The 19,572-nt window shown below is 41.3% G+C and overlaps 1 protein-coding gene across 1 annotated transcript in view; it reads right to left on the bottom strand.

The window, feature by feature from the left end:
* LOC136879324 (uncharacterized) overlaps positions 1-19,572 on the bottom strand; it is a 154,899-nt gene that overhangs the window by 29,010 nt on the left and 106,317 nt on the right. The window contains exon 7 of the mRNA XM_068228972.1: positions 4,263-4,550. Within this exon, the coding sequence (XP_068085073.1) occupies positions 4,263-4,550 (288 nt within the window). The remainder of the gene's footprint in view (positions 1-4,262; positions 4,551-19,572) is intronic.

The following is a 19,572-nucleotide window of genomic DNA, read 5'->3' as shown; positions in this document are numbered from 1 at the left end:
CTTGTATTCCCTCCGCGTTGAGCTCAGTGACAATTGTTTCTTCTGAGAGTGAGTGATCCAAGCCACGGATGACAAAGCTTAGCTAATGATAATGGGTTGGTGGAGGTGGGGGTTGAATGGGTGGTGATGGACAGGGTTGAAGAGAGGCGGTCGATCCAAAGGGGGTTGCTCCTATTTGAGTGGCGAGTTGAGTAGCTGAAGTGTCTCCGTTGATTTGGATAAGTATTCAGTTTGAAGTCTTTCGGATATCGGCGACGTCTTCTCAGCGTAGATTGTAGTGGAGAAGCGTGGAGAAAATGGCTTGAGGTGACTCAAGTTCTGGGGAAGGGTTGGAGAGGAGAAATGCATGAGTTCCTGAGGGGTTCTGGCTGTGGAAAATGGAGGTGGGTGATGGGTCACCTAGTGCCAGAAATGGAGGAATATTCAAGGCGGGAGGTAGTGGTGGTGGTGGCGGTAGTAGTAGTAGTTCTGCATACTGGTGTCCATGGGAGGAGATGTTTCATCTGCTGTGGCCAACTGCGGTGCTTGCGCTGAATCCACTGCCAGGCGACGTGGTGCTCGTTCCTCTCTCTGGGCTCGTCGACGGACCCTCCATCTGGAATGTGCCCGTAAGGTGTAGGTATGACGAGCTGATGTCACTGGTAGAAAGCGGGCTTCGTAATTCGAAGCTGCGTGGCTGGACATCAGTGCTGTGAGGAAAGCAACGGCAGTGGTGTCTGCGGCGAAGTGTCCGCAGGTGGTGATGGAGGTAGTGGTGGTGCTGGTCGTAGCAATAGTAGTGGCAGGAAAACATGGCGTGTATGTGTACATGGTTGTTGAGTATAGACCCCAGAGAGACGTAAAAAATACTGGAATGTATGGATCGACGCCGGAATATCTTGTGATCCATGTGTAGTGTAATCAAGCCAATGAGCTCGTCCGGAGGTGAGACCTCACTGATTTGCTTTCGTCCACCTGGCGAGTCCCCAATTTTCAACAGGCAATAAACCTCCTTGGCTGTTTGAAGTGTTGCAAACAGTCGGATGGCGAAGGATGATCCCTCTCAAAGTCAGTGTTCGGAACGTCAAATATTTGTTGTTACACGATTGCGAGTTGTAACTTCATTTGTTATAATTTGCTAGCAGGTCCTTCAGCCTACACCCATACATCATAATTGCATTCTAACACGATGTACAGCATGTACGTTACGTCCAAATGACAATGCATCTACTCTACTACAAGCAAAGGAAACGATGACTGAAATGGAGGTTTCGGAAGAAACCATTGTTTTCCACCCACGATTTCACTTGCGATTGTACTCTGTGCCTCCGATCGAATGCGCGGGGTCCTCCGGCTCCGTTCCGTTTCGTTCCCAGCTCTAAACCAGAGTGCAGAGATGTAACGACAACAATTCCTGCAGTACTGACACAACAAACAACGGACAGAGATAGAAACCTGCACATTAGTAAAGAAGATAATACCTTAACAACTACAGAATTATGGAAACAAAATTGCCTCCTCAAGTTAGACAAAGGGACCCTAGGTTGAAGCGGCTGGTAGATGGCAAAAATAAAGGCATTTACAGTAAATCATTAAAAAGGTTCCGAATAAGTAACTTCAACTATAATCTCTAATTCCAAACCATTCGATACGATTGGCGATGTGTTATTTTCATTAAGCAATGTGCTTCTTAACTCCGAATCAACACTTTTGTAAATTGCCTGAGAAGTCGCGGTAAACAGATAATTTTACAATAATTTATTAGAGAATATGACACCGAAATACTCTTTGTACAAGAAGTTAATGTATTTACATTGCCATGTATGTATGTCTAGTCCTCAGCCCGAAGGCTGGTTGGATCCTCAACAGCTCTGCCATCGGCTGTCATAGATGGCCTAGGCATTACTGAAGAGGCGTAGGCCTACTAGGGAAATGAGGAGTGAGGTAGATTTCCGTTGCTTTCCTCACCGAGCCAGAAGTTGCTATTACATATCAGTCTGCCAAGCCCACTGAAATGCATGACCAACGGACCCTATGAGCAACATTTTCACACCATTCATAGCAGGGACTGGCTGCAGAAGGAATGGCATTACTAGCATCACTCATACCTCAGTCACTTCCATTTTGTCAAAGCCAAGGATTAAGCTGAGACAGATCAATGAAAGTAACAAAATTGCTCTAGCCTAGACCAGAAGACATATTGCACTGTAAACACTAGGTCTCGCCAGCAAAGGCACTACATTGCCATACTTTCGAAAAAATTCAAATATGGTCCTAATCATGGGGAACATTCGAGTGGTACCACTATTATACACGGATTAGGAATAAACCTTAATACTGACATACACTAGACAACCGTAGTTTTAACGGGACGCGTCACGTTGTCAATCAGCTTGAGCCGAAACCTGAACATCATTCAAAAAGTGTGGCATATAAACTTGTTTGTCATATCTAAATTGTAGTATGCGGCACAAATTCTACCCACACCGGAAACAGTAAGCCAGCGAGTTGAACTATGAATTATTATTCATTCAGATCGCCTAAGAGCGTCAATTCAAAAGACGTGCGCCTGACCAAATAGCTTAATATGAAGCTATTTGACCTGGCAAGCCGAACTTGTCCTCGGACCCTTCCGATATTAAAAGCCACACACCATCCAATCCATCCAGTTATTATTTATGGTGAGGATATGTTCCGTGTAGAAAGATCAGTAGATAAAGGAGGACTGGTTCGGTTCCATGGCTAAATGGTTAGCGTGCTGGCGTTTGGTCACTGGGGTCCCGGGTTCGATTCCCGGTCGGGTCGGGGATTTTAACCTTGTCTCGTTAATTTCTCCGGCTCAGAGCTGGGTGTTTGTGTTCGTCTTAAATGTATAAGTTTAATTCATCAAAGTTGATTCATAATAAATAATCAGAAACATACAAAATGTTTCATTCATTCTTTCTTTATTTATTTCTTTCTTAATCTGCTTACACTTCAGAATTGGTTTTCCCCTCGGACTCAGCGAGAGATCCCACCTCTGCCTCCTCAAGGGAAGTGTCCTGGAACGTGAGACATTCGGTCGGGGGATACAACTGGAGAGGGTGACCAGTATCTCGCCCAGGCGGCCTCACCTGCTATGCTGAACAGGGGCGTTGGTTGGGGATGGGAAGATTTGGAGGGGATAGACAAGGAGGAGGGAAGGAAGCGGCCGTGGCCTTAAGTTAGGTACCATCCCGGAATTAGCCTGGAGGAGAAACGGGAAACCACAGAAAACCACTTCCAGGATAGCTGAGTGGGAATTGAACCCACCTCTACTCAGTTGAGCTCCCGAGGCTGAGTGAACTCCGTTCCAGCCCTCGTACCACTTTTCAAATTTCGTGGCAGAGCCGGGAATCAAACCCGGGTCTCCGGGGAAGTCAGCTAATCACACTAACTACTATACCACAGAGACGGATATTTTCAGTTCATAATTAATATAATCAGGATCATACAAAATTGTAGCTGGCTAAATATTCTTTAAGACCGAAAATCAAAATTAAAAAAAAGAGAACTTGAACTCATTGCAGTCGCTGAAAAATGCAAATGATTCAAAGATTGCTAACTCAGGATCGGCAGCTGTGGAAGATACTTATTTCTGGAGGATACTTCAGCAAAGCCCAGGTCATTCATTGTCGACATGCTCTTTTATAAGCACGTTGCAGGCGATAGATGTGATGAGATTGACGGCAAACTCGGCACCCTGTACGGACGTAATATACTGCCATCTATTAGATCGCAGGATCTCGCCGCGTCTTTCCGTATATTAATATGGAACTAACGGACACGAACCACCTTCGAACACGTGACCTCCCAAGTGTAGAACTTATATATATGTGATTTGAAATTAATCATCATGTAAATGAAGATGATAATAATAATAATAATAATAATAATAATAATAATAATAATAATAATAATAATAATAATAAGTGAAACAAATATCGGTGTAGTGAGCGTGTGATGCTGTTATTGGGTGTAGAAAGCACCTATAAATCGGGACTTATAGAGATTTAGCTAGTAAACCAAGGGAATGTATGTAATATTGTGACAAGAACTTGCCGACGCTAAACTAAAGGATGGACCGAGTTGTCCTAGGCAGACCACCTAACAGATGGAGAGGTGCTTTCTCTAGAGCGTCAGATACTGACTGCACAACAGAGGATGATATAAAAGGGAAATGAAGATGTCTATGTTCAGGTGTGGTCGTCAACAGGCTAGAGAATAATAATAAGAAGAAGAATAAGGGGAAGATATCTACTTACCATTTGTCAGTCTTCTTGTCGTTCGATATCAATTCTTCTACTGTTCTCTTTAACAGTAATTCAGTATGGTTCTTACTACTTTTACCACCTTGAGTGTAGTCGTATGGTTCAGAAATGTTTTTGAACAAGCCAATAGTTTTCTTCACTCCATAAAGACTGTGGATTTCTATTGTTCCTACAGGTGCAGTACACAACAGTACCGTCCTGTTCTCAGTGTTGATCCGAAGACGATTGTTGAAATCTGGATGAAAGTGTTTCAAATGTTTTTCTGCTTCGATCTTTTCTAACCTGAACATATGTCATCAAATGCAAAACATTATTTAAGACATAATATGCACTTGACCACCAACTATCTGTAATACCATACATTCTTCTATATTCATAAGAATACAATGTTGCCTGTAAATGGAATTGAATTTCACACATTATTTTGGCAAATATCAACGAAAGTAGCCCTTTGTATTATTAATTTTAACAATATTAACCTTTATAACAACCTTCATCAATACTAATAAACTAAGATAAATTGGTAAAGTCAATACATTTTCCACGGAGGAGTATTATTTTCTACCGCTCAATCTTAGGCATCCAGCGCCACGTGGCTGTGAAACTACTGTGATTATAGTTCGTGGACCCAATGTCAAGGCAGCATAAGGTGCGCAGCGTAGAGCTAGTTGACCGTGGTATGGTATATGAGGAAAGGGAACCGGGGTAGAGTGTTATCCAGGAGTAAGGTTGAGGCAGACGTTAAGGAAAGGAGACAAGAAGGAGGAGGGAAAGGAGAAGGTGATAGTGTTTAACGCTGGTACGAACAACGCAAGGCAAGCAAGTATAAGTACCAGCATAGTTGGGGATGTGTGGGATCTGGTAAATGAAGCACGGGCGAAGTTTAAGGAAGCGGAGATTGTTATCAGTGGAATACTGTGTAGAAGGAGGGATACTGATTGGAAGGTGACTGGGGATTTAAATGAGGCTATGGGGTAGGTATGTGGGAAACTAGGATTGAGATTTCTAGATCCTAATTGGTGGGTAGGAGATAGGGATCTGAGCTCAGATGGCTTTCACTTAAACCGCAGTGGTATGTATAAGTTAGGAAATGTATTTAGAAGGGTTATAGGGAGGTACATTAAGGGAAACGGGGTGTTCTAGGGAACGGATGTAAGGGTACATGGATCAGGAAGTCAAGTAGGGATGACATAAAAATGTTAGTGTTGAACTGCAGAAGTATTGTAAAGAAAGGAATAGAATTAAGTAATTTAATAGATATATATATATATACTTACCAGATATTGTAATAGGAGTTGAATAATGGCTGAGAAATGATATAATGGATGCAGAAATTTTCTCACGGAACTGGAGTGTGTATCGTAGAGATAGGATAGGAATGGTACGAGGGAGAGTATTCATTCTGGAGAAAGAAGAATTTGTAAGTTGCGAAAAAGTTAAAGATGACAAACATGAAATTCTAGATGTACAGCTCATTTCTAAAGATAAATGGCAACTTGATATCTTTGGAAGGTACAGGCCGAGAAAGGGTAGCGCTGACGCTGATTCAGAATTATTTGATGAGATAATCAGCTACGTAGGAAACGATTTGGAAAGGAGTGTGATTGTAGCGGGAGATCTCAATTTACCAAATGACAATTGGGAAGGTAATGCGAACGACAGGGAATATGACCAAAAATGGAAAATAAGTTAATATGGGAAGGACAGCTGAATCAGAAAGTGATAGAAGAAATTAGAGGGAAGAACATTCTGGACGTGGTTCTGGTAAAACCACATGAGCTCTATAGAGAAATCGAAGTAATAGATGGTATTAGTGAGCACGAAACTGATTTTGTCGTAGTTAAAATTAAATGTGAGAGAAAGGCAGGACTTTAAAGTATGAGTATTAAGCAGTGCCATATAGCTGATAAAACAGGCATGAGGGAGTTTGCAAAAAAATAAGTATGGTCGGTGGAAAACGGTAAATCAAAATGTAAACGGACTCTGGGATGGGTTTAAAGCAATTGTTGAGGAATGTGAAAACAGGTTTGTTCTTTTAAAGGTGATAAGGAATAGTAAAGACCCACTATATTATAACAGAGCATTAAAGAGACTAAGACAGAGGTGCAGGTTGGAAAGGAATAGAATTAGAAATGGCTGTGGAGGTAAGGAGATATTCAAGGAACTTACCAGGAAATTGAATCTAGCAAGGAAGTCAGCTAAGAATAACAAGATGGCAAGCATAATTGGCAGTCATACACATTTTAGTGAAAAATGGAAGGGTGTATGTAGGTACTTTAAGACAGAAACAGGTTCCAAGAATGACATTCCAGGAATCATTAATGAACAAGAGGAGTATGTATGTGAGGATATTCAAAAGGCAGAAGTATTCAGTCAGCAGTATGTAAAGACTGTTGGTTACAGGGATAATGTCCAGTTAGGGGAGATGACTAATACTAAGAAGGATTAAATTTCACCTATGATAACAACGACATTTACAATAAGAAAACTTGGAAAGCGGTAGAAATTGATAATACTTATATACTAAAGATGATGGGTTGGGATATGGTACCACATCTGAAGAACTTATTTAATTATATTTTTTGCATGAAGGAGCTGTACCAGATGAATGGAGAGTTGCTATAGTAGTCCCTGTGTATAAAGGAAAGGGTGATAAACATTAAGCTGAAAATTAAAGCCCGTCAGTTTGACATGCATTGCGTGTAAGCTTTGAGAAAGCATTCTTTCCGATTACATTAGACATGTTTGCAAAATGAAAAGTTGGTTCGATAGATGACAGTTAGGGTTTAGGAAAGATTATTCTTCTAAATCTCAACTTGTAGGATTCCACCAAGATATCTTGGATTCAGGAAGTAAACTGGATTGTATTGCGATTGACCTGTCTAAAGGCATTTGATAGTGTGGATCATGGGAGACTGCTGGAAAAAATGAGTACAAGAGGACTAGACAAAAGAGTGACTGAATGGGTGGCTATACTTCTAGAAAATATATCTCGGAGTATTAGAGGAGGCGAAGCTTTATCTGACCATGTAATAATTAAAAGAGGAATTCCTCAAGGAATTGGACCTTTATGTTTTCATATATATAAATGATATGAGCAAAGAAATGGGGTCAGAGATAAGGCTTTTTGCGGATGATGTTATTCTGTATAGAGAAATAAATAAGTCACAAGATTGTGAGCTATTACAAAGTGACCTCGATATTGTCGTGAGATGGACGGTAGGCAATGGTATGATGATGAACGGGGTTAAAAGTCAGGTTGTGAGTTTCACCAATTGGAAAAGTCCTCTCAGTTTCAATTCCTGCGATGAGGGGAGGAAAGTTCCTTGTGTGAATCATTGTAAGTACCTGGGTGTTAATATAAAGAAAGATCTTCATTGGGGTAATCACATAAATAGGATTGTAAATAAAGGGTACAGATCTCTGCGCATGGTTAAGTGGGTGTTTGGGGGTTGTAGTAAGGATTTAAGGGAGAGGGCATATAAGTCTCTGGTAAGACCCCAACTGGAGTATGGTTCCAGTGTTCAATCTTGAAACTTGTCTATTATGAAGTGTAGACTAATTTTAAATATTAATGCGACTGACGTCTACAACAAACTCTGGATACATTTCACAAACAGCAGTAAAATACTGTATTTAGCATCCTTGGCGTATCTTTGACTGAAATAAGCCTACATCAAACAATCCCGAAGCACAAGACACAGAGAGTGACACATGGCCTTCAGGACCATTATGGAGAGGAAAAAAGAAAGAACTTAAATATGAAATTTCAATGAAGTATGCATGAATACCCGATGGGAAAGAAAATTAACCCTCTAAAGGCCAAAGGTAAACAAGTACCAAGAAATCATCACTTATGATAAGTCTGATAAAAGGGAGCATTAGCAATCACCTTGCCTACTCCGATTAGTGCAGCCGTACTCTGAGCATATGGCTGGCTGGAATTCATGAAGGCGAGAATCTAACTTTTCACGTCTTAAAACTCTCGATGTTCAATCAGCACGCACAAGCTCCATGTCACCTGGTCATATGTTCTCGCGCCAACTCGCTATATTTGGCAACTCGAAACATGGCTCCCCTTTATGAATTTGCCTCCGCAAGGAGCGCTGATGTCAAGCATACATCCCCTCTATGTTATTCTAGCTTGTTGGTGTATTTCCTTATTACTATGGACACGTCCGAAACAGAAATACCATTCTTTGAAAATGTGCAGACAAAACTTATATTTTTTATGGTATAGATTAGGGGCTGAGGGAGTGCCAGAGGCCACGTGGGACGATTCTTCAGTTTCAACCACTAGAGTGCAGCATGTTGCAAGCACAAATCAAAACTGCTGCATATATCAACCATCAGCTGAAATGTCGTATGGCTTTTAGTGCCGGGATATCCCAGGACGGATTCGGCTCGCCGGGTGCAGGTCTTTCTATTTGACGCCAGTAGGCGACCTGCGCGACGTGATGAGGATGAAATGATGATGAAGACATCACATACACCCAGCCCCCGTGCCGTTGGAATTAACCAATTAAGGTTAAAATCCCAGACCCGGCCGAGAATCGAACCCGGGACCCTCTGAACAGAAGGCCAGTACGCTGACCGTTCAGCCAACGAGTCGGACAGCCATCAGGTAACAGCATATGACAATCACAATGTTGACAACACCCAGCCTATATTTAGCGATTTATGAGGGTTGTAAATTAAGTAGTGGCAACGTAGTCCAGACACTCGCAGGAGATCGGGCATGCGCAAATAAGATATGGGATCGGTCAGGTGGCTCAGTTATCGTTGTGTAAAGGTCTTTTCTGTTCTGATGGCGGGCGGACTACATACTGTCAGGGGAAGCGGGGAGCATGGGGCCGACCAATCCAGCACGACGTGAGAGGCCGTTAAGGGAAAGGGACAGAGGCCACTAATACAACGTTGCCAGGAGCGCCCACGCGCGTGTTAAAGTTGTGTTGAAATCCACATAACTTTGAAATACAGAGCTTCGTATGTTATAGTTCGAGTATGGCCTGTGGATGAGTTTTATTTATTTATTTATTTATTTATTTATTTATTTATTTATTTATTTATTTATTTATTTATTTATTTATTTATTTATTTATTCACATTTTAGGGGCTGCCTGGCCGAGGCGGTAAAGGCGTGCTCGGTTCGCCCGGAAGGACTTGGGTTCAAATCCCCGTCAGGAAGTCGTAAAATTTAAGAAACAAGATTTCCACTTCCAGAGGTGCATATGGCCCTGAGGTTCACTCAGCCTACACCAAAAATGAGTACCAGGTTAATTCCTGGGGGCAAAGGCGGTCGGGCGTAGAGCTAACCACTCTACCCCATCACGTGCCGAGGTTAACAGTGGTAGAAGCCTTTACCTTCCACTCCTCCAAGGGCCTTCATGGCCTGTACGGAGGTGACTTTGCTTATTTTTCACATTTTACTATATCTTCGATGTAGTACGATACGAGTTAATTAATGATGCATATAAAAAGTGCACTGACAACAGATCGAAAGATAATTCGTTCAAAAGTACAGAGTTACACAACACATTTGTTCAGTGCCGGGTATCCACCCTTTACGTAATACCGTAACTGAGGTGAGTTCTTCTTATTACATCTTTATGGAATCTGTCGATTGCCTTTGTTATACAGTTCCTTTTGATTCGTTTGCGCGGTGATTGAAACGAGATGGAACCAGATGACTGGGTAGGTAATGGCTTTGCAGTCCTTTACTATACGCTGAACGGTTCGGGCACTAACTTGACAAGCTTCCGACGCTCTCTGCTGCACTTTATACACACTGACTAAAGGGCCATTATTTTCTGCTTCCTTTTGAAAATATTCATGAACATTGCTGATCACCTTTCTACCCTGGTTCCTAATCTCCTTCCTCTTCGCCATTGTAAGATATATAGTGCAGTTGTTAGATACAACATTGAGCAATACAAATAGAAACAAACTAACGTCACATCACATGTCACGAGCACACTAATTGAATAATGCAGTAAAGGACGCGGCAAGAATTACTTCTAAAACAAGAATTATCTTAAAACAAACTCGTCAAGCAAGCTCCTCGTAAAAGCCACACACATACTGCAAGGCTACTCGGCAACACAGCAGTTCGGAGAGCGAAGTGAGCGCGGCAAACTCCCCGGGAGACTGATAGTTCTCAGCGCCACCGCCAGGCGATCTTTTACCTGATTGGGCAGTGACATACTGCCCGCACCCCACTTCCTCTGACAGCATGATGGCCGCCCAGCATCAGAGTAGAAAAGACCTATAGTGTAGTGATGGGTCGAACTAGCTCTTTTGAGGGAGCTAGCTCATTCGCTCCCGCTCCTAACTGAGAGTCGTTCAAAAGAGTCGACTCTTGGGAGCGGAAAGGTAGGAGCGAGCCAGGAAGTCAGAGGCCGCTCTCCGCTCCAGGTTCGTTCGTTCATTCGTTCATCCGGTTTAGGGCAGACGGCTCTTTATGACTTCCGGTCGCTCTGTATGACTTCCGGGAACGAACGATATAGCGCAAATAGTTTATATTTTCCACAACAGATGGCAGCACAACGTCTAGTTCAGAAAGCTTCTCTTGAAATAAAACAAATAAACAAATGCACTCCTGGCAACATTGGCAAATAATCTAACTATAAAGCTTTATATACAGTAACGAAGAAATGATTAACAAATATGCAGTATTAATGGATAACATCTAATATTACTTTGCCCATGTTCCTTTCTTCTTAAAATGATGCTTTTCAAGACTGAATGCACCGTGACGAGACGTATGTTCATGATATTGGCAATACTTACACGTTAATAAATAATTGTTTAAGAATGTAATGGGATGTAAGTTACTATAGTATACACTAAGCCATGAGTTTTTTATTCAGAAACGCCCAAAATAGCGTGATTTTACATCTTCTAGATTAATCATGACTCCCGTTTTTATTTGAAGGAGCGAGATGGTGCGAGATAGTTCACCTTTTACACAACAGATGGCAACACAATGTACAGTTTGGTACGCTACTCTTGGAATAAAACAAAAGTACATCGCTGCCAACATTCGCAATTAATCCAATGATAAAGTTTTATACACAGTAACGGAGAAACGTGTCGCAAATATACAGTGTTGATTGATAACATCTAATATTACTTTGCCTAAGTTCCATTCTCCTTAAAATGATGTCTTTCAAGATTGAATGCACCGTACGGGACGTATGTTCGAGATATTGGCAATACTTCCGTTCGACCCCGGCAATCCAGATAAGCACGTAGTTTACATTTCACTCAAAAGATGTCACCAGAATATCCTCTTTCGACTGGAGCTGCAGAAAGTTTCTCACTTAAAACACTCCGCGTTGGGACAACAGATTCTTTCATTCATTAATGCAGCGTAGGAAACATAACTGATTAAACGCGATCTTTAGCGAAAATAATGGAAACTACTATCAGCACAAATGTACATATAACCAAGTATACTACAGTACGCATAGCATTTTGCCTATTTTTCGTGTACAGTATGGTCACACTCTCTTCTATTTTTTTTTTTTTTTCAAGAACGATTAAACCGTATGAGTTGTATATGTTCGATATATTGGCATTCCTTACACTATCTAAACTTCTTCCGCTTTGACCACTTTTCCCACACTTGTGGATTCGCGGGTGCGAACTGTTCCGCAAATGTGGATTTGGCCCTGTTTTTTAATAAGTAATAATGTTACTGGCTTTACGTCCCACCAACTACATTTACGGTTTTCGGAGACGCCGAGGTGCCAGAATTTAGCCCCGCAGGGGTTCTTTTACGTGACAGTAAATCTACCGACACAAGGCTGACGTATTGGAGCACCTTCAAATACCACCGGACTGAGCCAGGATCGAACCTGCCAAGTTGGTGTCAGTAGGCCAGCGCCTCAACCGTTTGAGTCACTCAGCCCGGCTGGCCCTGTTTTATGACCGGATGTCCTTCCTGACGCTAACCTTATGCGGGGGGATGTAATCAATATTGCGTGTTTCTATGGTGGTTGGTATTGTGGTGTGTTGTCTGAATATGAAGAGGAAAGTGTTGGAACAAACACAAACACCCAGTTCCCGAGCCAGAAGAATTACATTCCCGACTTGGCCGAGAATCGAATCCGGGACCCTCTGCAGCGAGGGTCTCAATGCTGACCATCCAGCTAAGGAGTCGGACTTCTTACACGTCAATAAATAATTATTTGAAAATGTACTGCGGTATACACGTTGGTATGAGTTATTTAGCCTATATTTTTAAGCCAAAACTAGTGTTATTTTCTATTTGCCTTAATTCGATTTAAAACTACGGTATATTATTTTATCCACTGTACCGTAAAACCGAAAGATTTCGGCAATATGTTAATTCATAACTACTAACTCATTTAAGAAACAGATGAGGATTTGTCAGAGTATTTCTTAATTATTTCAGACAGAATAAAACTACGCCGTTTCCACTTGCTGAGTGGTATATTCAGTATTCTGGATAGCGACTGTTTGTTCGTGCTTAGTTGAGGTTAGTTAACCCGAACATCCTTCATAGATTATGAGTGCATACAGGAAGTGAACAGGTAAGTATTGCTCAATAACATGTTGTTTATTTCATTTCATTGTTTCGTTACGTTGCAAGTTGCCAGAACTATGGCACAAAAACGTACCTAACAAACAGACCAGAACCACTGCACTCAGAGCACTAACTGAATGCGGGAAGAGGCTAGACTGGGCAGCCTATAAAAAAGAAAGCGGCTTCAGTACGTCACGTGATTATCTGAGGCATGGCATTGGCTAGAAATGAACGAGAGTCGATGTGACGAGCTAGCTCTTTCTTGGAGTCGCTGCTGATAAAAGAGTCGGCTCGTGCTAGCTCTCAGGGAGCAAGGAGGGAGCTAGCTCATGCAAGAGCCGACTCGTAATTGAACGACTAGCTGTTGATAAAAGAGTCGGCTCGTGCTAGCTCTCAAGGAGCAAGGAGGGAGCTAGCTCTTACAAGAGTCGACTCTCATTGAGAGAGCTAGCTCTGAGCTAGCTCTCTCCAATGAGTCGTTCAAAAGAGTCAGTTCGTTCATGAACGACCCATCACTACTATAGTGTGCATTTGACGGACATCCAATTGGGAGTTTTGTTGCTGTGTGGCGTTGAATTAAAGAGTGTCGATTTCACTGTTCTAAACATGTTTTCAAAAGGTGATCAGTGTTCGTGAATTAAAATCGAGGTTGCTCGTGGTAAAAGTGCATCATAATGTTATCGAGGATTACGTGAAGCCTGTGGCGAGAATGCAGTACCGTATAGGACGGTTCCACGATGCGTCAAGGCGTTTCGTACAGGTCGGAATGAGCCTGCGGATTCACACCACACTGGTCGGCCGTCCATTCCTCAAGATCAGATTTACATCGTGAATGGTCTCGTTTCCTTAGATCAACGATGGAATGTGCCTGAATTATCTGTAGAGGTTGGTCTCAGTCATCAAACGGTGTGACACATACTGACGAAATGTCATACCATGAGGAAAATTGCGTACCGTTGGTTTCCACATCAACTCACCGACGTACAGGATTTGCACCGGTACGCATTGACTGGCATCCACCTGGACAGATACCGCAACGAAGGAGACGCATTTCTGCAGCCTCATGTCGCCATTGATGAGACGTGCCTACCAGCTTGAATTAAAGAATCAGTCAAATGAATAGTGTCACCCAGGTTCACTACATCCACAGAAATTTCTACAGGAATCCAGTCGGGTGAAGTTCATGCTGATTATGGCATAGGACCACGAGGCTGTTATTCTTACACATACTGTGACTGAGGGACAAACCAACAACAGTGACTAGTATTGCCGCTTTCTGGAGCGACATCTGCGTCCGGCTATGAGGCGCAACTTTCACGTTTATACGAGACGATCCCACTATCGTGTTGCATGACAACGCACGTTGTCATGTCGCAAACACTTTCAAGCTCTTATTGCAACGGTCGATGGCATTGGGAGCTCTTGGAACAACCTCTGTACTAATCAGACATGAATCCTTGTGACTTCGACCAGTTTCCTAAGTTCAAGGAACCCCTCCGAGGACACCGATTTGGTGACGTAGCATCTGTACTCCGCGCAGTAGGGCGCTCCGTCACTGTCCTCAAAAGAGAACGCCTTGCCAACGGTCTCAACGGCTTCTCAACATTTGGCAAAAGATAACATACTTTGCAGGTGACTGCACTGAAGGACTGCAATGCAATTGTACTTGTTAGTTCATTAAATATTGCGTTCTATTAATATTGCCAATACTTTATTTCCAGCCCTCGTATTTTAATGACAAGATATGCTTAGTTCTCTAGCGTTAAAATATACGTTTAGAGATTTTTCAAAACTCGTAATAGCGACGAAAATAAGTTCATTCTAGGCTTGTGTCTATGTCATACACCTGTCAATGTCATATGTTACGTACACACGTTATGTGAACCGCTTGGACTGATTCTGATGGTTCGGTCAGCCTCCGCTTCGAACGCTAGCGTTGTGCCACGTCTGGTGGCGAATGAACGTACCATTTCCACTTCTATTATAACGTCTAAATTTTAAGAGTCATTCTTTAAGAAGCCTTTCTCGTAGACGGTCGAGGTTTCTTCTGAGGACGCAGAACACAGTTCTCTGCAATACGTAAAGAATTTCACCTTATTTTCTTGACACGGCATAAGCCCAAAAGCCTATACAGTATCATGTCTATAAGTACGGGCCGTGAAAGCGTAAATGGCGACAATAAATTCCCTATCTATATATTTAAAAAAATTATGAAAACTAAAGTCAGTCAGTTCGGCCATTCTATCCGGCCGATTTCCTTCATTCGTCTTTTAACTGAAAGACGTTCATGCACAGATTTGTCATCAGGTACTATAAATCACTGAACTTCCGCTTTCCTCAAATTATTTGATTTTTTCAATTTTTTGTCTCTTTGAAGCAATCATATATTTGGTTATAATTGAGTTACGGAGTTCGTTTTGGCCTAAGAACACGCAGTGGATCAAGCTCTTTCATTTCAGCTCTTAACTATTCAAATCGGTTGATTCTGAGGAGAGTTATTAGTGCACATTCAATTTGACGTCTCATTTCTTCAACATTTCTTTCTCATTAAAGCAATCATATCTTTGGTTCTAATTAAGGTATGCAGTTAGTTTTGGTCTAAAAACACTCAGTGGGTCAATAGCTTTCTTTTGAGGTAATAACTACTTAAATTGGCAGATTTTGAGAAAAGTTATGAGTACATTTGTTTCCATGACGAAGGTCTTTGAAGGACGTTTTAACAGTTCGGCGCGTAGTGTTGTTCCAAGGAACGTTTAATTCAATTTCTTTGTGTGATGTATTTTAGTGTTTTGTTGACATAGTATTACATTCTATTACCACAGCAGATCATGTGCTTTATTTCATTAACTCGAAACTTTGCAAATACATTCGTGAGGATAGTAACGAACAACACCATACTTTGTAAATTGCGGGCGGAGCCAGCGGGAAACTGCTACTTTATAATAATAAAATCTGCTATTTTTGCAATGAATTCTCCAATGTTTCTTTAATGTAAGTTGGTGACACAGTTACCTTTACCTACCAGAACGCAAGTCCGACTCGTTGGCAGAATGGTCAGCGTTCTGTCTTTCGGTTCAGAGGGTTCCGGGTTCGATTCCCGGCCGGGTCGGGGATTTTAACCTTCATCGGTTAATTCCAATGGCCCGGTGGCTGGGTGTTTGTGCTGTCCCCAACATCCCTGCAACTCACACACCACACATAACACTATCCTGCACCACAATAACACGCAGTTACCTACACATGGCAGATGCCGCCCTCCCCTCATCGGAGGGTCTGCCTTACAAGGGCTGCACTCGGCTAGAAATAGCCACACGAAATTTAAAAAAACAGAACGCAAGCACAACATATCAGAATTGCTAACTTTTCTGCGTTTTCGATCGGTGACGTTAAATTATCTTGGATTTAATTACATCTGGTGCTGTGAATATTCCTTCAAAGTTTATACATGTGTGTAGCTTTGTAGTAAATTTGAATCCTTCAAGTATGCTCTTTGAATCGAGATCTGCAAGCTAGATTCTTTGATGAAATTTGTTTTGATTTATATTTGAAGATAGCAAAGCACGGGCACGACGGGCCAATGTTCTTTCTGTACCATAGGTACGTCAGTGTCACTTTGCAGGAATGTAGTGGGTAAAATCAAGTATAACAATGAATAAAATACACGAATTGTTACAAATTCCATTTAGAAGTAGGACGCTCACTGAAAAAATAGACATAAAATAACTGGGCAGGTCACTTCCGAATTTAAATCCTCACAAACAAACAAATTATATATATCGGAAATTAAATCTGGAGATTAAAAAAAATGGATTTGTGGCTCCTAAGAAGTCAATGCATTTTTTCTTGTTTTCCTTGTGTGATGATCAGTGATGTGAGTTGAGGTAAGGCTGGCATTAGGGACATAGGACGCATATAGCCTAAAATTAAAACCCATTATCATCAAAGCGTACTGGTTGAGCTGGCCGTGCGGTTGGGGACGCGCAGCTGTTAGCTTGCATCCGCGAGATAGTGGGTTCGAACCCCACTGTCGGTAGCTCTGAAGATGTTTTTCGTTGGTTTCCCATTTTCACACTAAGCACATCCTGTGGCTATACCTTAATTAAGGCCACGGCCGCTTCCTTCCCACTCCTAGGCTTGTCCTATCCCATCGTCGTCGTAAGACGTATCCATGTCGGTGCGAGGTAAATCAAACTGTGAAAAAGAAAAAATCATAAAGTGTCATATGAATAAAGTTTGAAGCATCTTGTTTCTGGGCAAAAGCATCATTCAGAAATTCTAGCGGTACACCTTCGGATACTTGGTGAGATTGGCATTGATTTTGTTAAGATTAATTTTTTTTAGTGCAGTTTCTCCACTACGGCATCCCTAACTGTGACTAAGAACTTTTAATACTTTCTGAAGCTTTCTTCTCCGATGGTTAGAAGGCTCTGGCATCTATTTTCTAGCGATCTCTGATGGAATAAGTCCTAGTTTATCGCCGGAGAAATTTAATTTGTTATAGTTGGTAAACCCTTTTACTGGTTATTGTTTTTTTGTGCCGAAGTTGTCAACACTTCATCTGGTTCCTCCTCTAATGAAATCAACCTGTCATATGCCTATAACTAAGTTCTCTACCAATCAGAACTCAGCCTAGTGTATGGAAAATTAGCCTATCAGCACCCGGGATTCTAATATGTTCTAGAACTTTACCCCGCTGAGCTAATTAATGAGAGCGCTTGTCTGATTTGCTCCTGTGATTGAGAGTGCTACTTGGCGGAGGTTAGAAGAGACAGGTGGCAGGAGGTAGAGGGTGGCTGGCTTGAAGAAGATCCAGCACTGACAGGTAATTTTAGAATTTACCTGAATATAAAATTGTACCGGCGTGTGTTTTGGGGGGAAAATTTCATCATTTTTCCTTAAAATGCTGAACAAGCTTTGAGACTTCAGCGAGCACAAAACTCATGCATACGATATGCCTTCCAACTGCGACATGACGCTCATGTTACACCATATTTCAAAACATTGGAATGGCTACGCATAAATGAACGAAGGAAGTTTCACCTAATGACACTTGTTTACCAAGTGCTCTCGACGAATACTCCTACTTGCCTCTCTTCTAATTTTCGTTTCCTTTCCTCATTCCATGAAATTAGTACCCGTTCTGGTTCCCTACTTGAAATTCCACTAAGTCGAACGAATTCCTACAATCATTCCTTTTTAGTTACCGCATCGAGACTCTGGAATACACTGCCAATGGACATTCGGCACCTTACTTCCTCTCATAAATTCAAATCTGCCTGCAGAAAGTTTTTCCTGGGAACATAAAACTGAGTTGTGTGATTCATTGTGTGTATGTTGTGTAAATGGGTTTTCTTCATTTATTACTATTATTATTATTATTATTATTATTATTATTATTATTATTATTAGTAGTAGTAGTAGTAGTAGTAGTAGTAGTAGTAGTAGTAGTAGTAGTATTGTCACATTAATTGCTGTACTGATATGTAGGCCTAACTTAGTCTTAGAATTATCTGTCCGTAGTTTTATTTCTTTTTAGAATTTCTATGTCCTTTTATGTTTACATTTTTAAATTTTGTTTATAGTGGTTAAGTGTAAGAGAGGGCCGTGGGCCCTAACTTCGCCACAAATGTAAGTCAGGAATAAATAAATAAATAAATAAATAAATAAATAAATAAATAAATAAATAAATAAATAAATAAATAAATAAATAAATAAATAAATAAATAAATAAATAAATAAATAAATAAATAAATAAAATCTGATATATAACCCTTGTGTTTTTCTCTGAAACGTAGGACCTTCTAAGCAGTCTTCGGACTCAATTTATATTCCCTACTGCGATAATATTTAGTGTGACCTTCGGAATTCTCCCCTTCTACTTTTGAGCTGCGTGACTGAATCTTCCCCTTTCAGTCACTCTCAGTTAGCCTCCGTGTTATTGGACCTTGAGTCCACTTAGGTTCTTGTCTTTTTCCGAATGTTCTTTCAAGGAGTGCTTGTGATTCGCCTCATTTCCTTTTGTTAATAGCCTACTTTCGCGTAACCTTTTTTCCTTTTTCCTTCTTGAGGCCAAGTAAGATGGGCAATACACCCCTGTGGTTTTTCGGGTAACGGTGTCTACTTTTAGGTTTCCTTGTGGAACAGAATTTCACCTCTTTGTAAAATTTTGTAGTTGATAAGTCCACCATGAGGCAACCTATGTATGAACAAGATGAAGTGGGGTCACCCAGTTGGTTACTAGTGTAATGAGAATGTAACAAGTGACATTTCGCTTTATTGAGGCTCAACTCTGTGTATTTGGAGCTCAAACTCTATAATGTGTACCTGTTAGGAGCAATTGTGCTCTTTCATATGTTGGTTAACGACTGGGAGTTTGTCCGAATTAATCTTGTACCTGATTAAGGACTTCTAAGCTGGTGACCTCGTTGGTAAATATGAATTTTTGCAAGTCCTTTTTTCAACTACTTCTTGTTAAATCATTAGATTACTCTATTTGGATTTTAAGAGAGGAAATAAATAAAATATCCAATGTTTGTTAAAGTAAATTTTTGCTCGTTGTGTTCACCTGTCCAGCCATTCACCCTACGCGCTTCCTTACCTCTGCGTTCCACGATAAATCCCTGTAACACAGGGTATATTGGATAGTCAGTACGGACAAAGTATAATCACTGACAGATAAGAATACGAATATTTTAAATTTCATTATAAGTTGCAACCGGTTTTGAGGTGCTCTGGAACTGGCGCTTAGGGAAC

Source organism: Anabrus simplex, chromosome 8 (genome assembly GCF_040414725.1).
Source record: "Anabrus simplex isolate iqAnaSimp1 chromosome 8, ASM4041472v1, whole genome shotgun sequence".
NCBI lineage: Eukaryota > Metazoa > Arthropoda > Insecta > Orthoptera > Tettigoniidae > Anabrus > Anabrus simplex.
The sequence above is the reverse complement of the archived record's forward strand: the minus strand, read 5'-3'. Positions and strand labels throughout refer to the sequence as shown.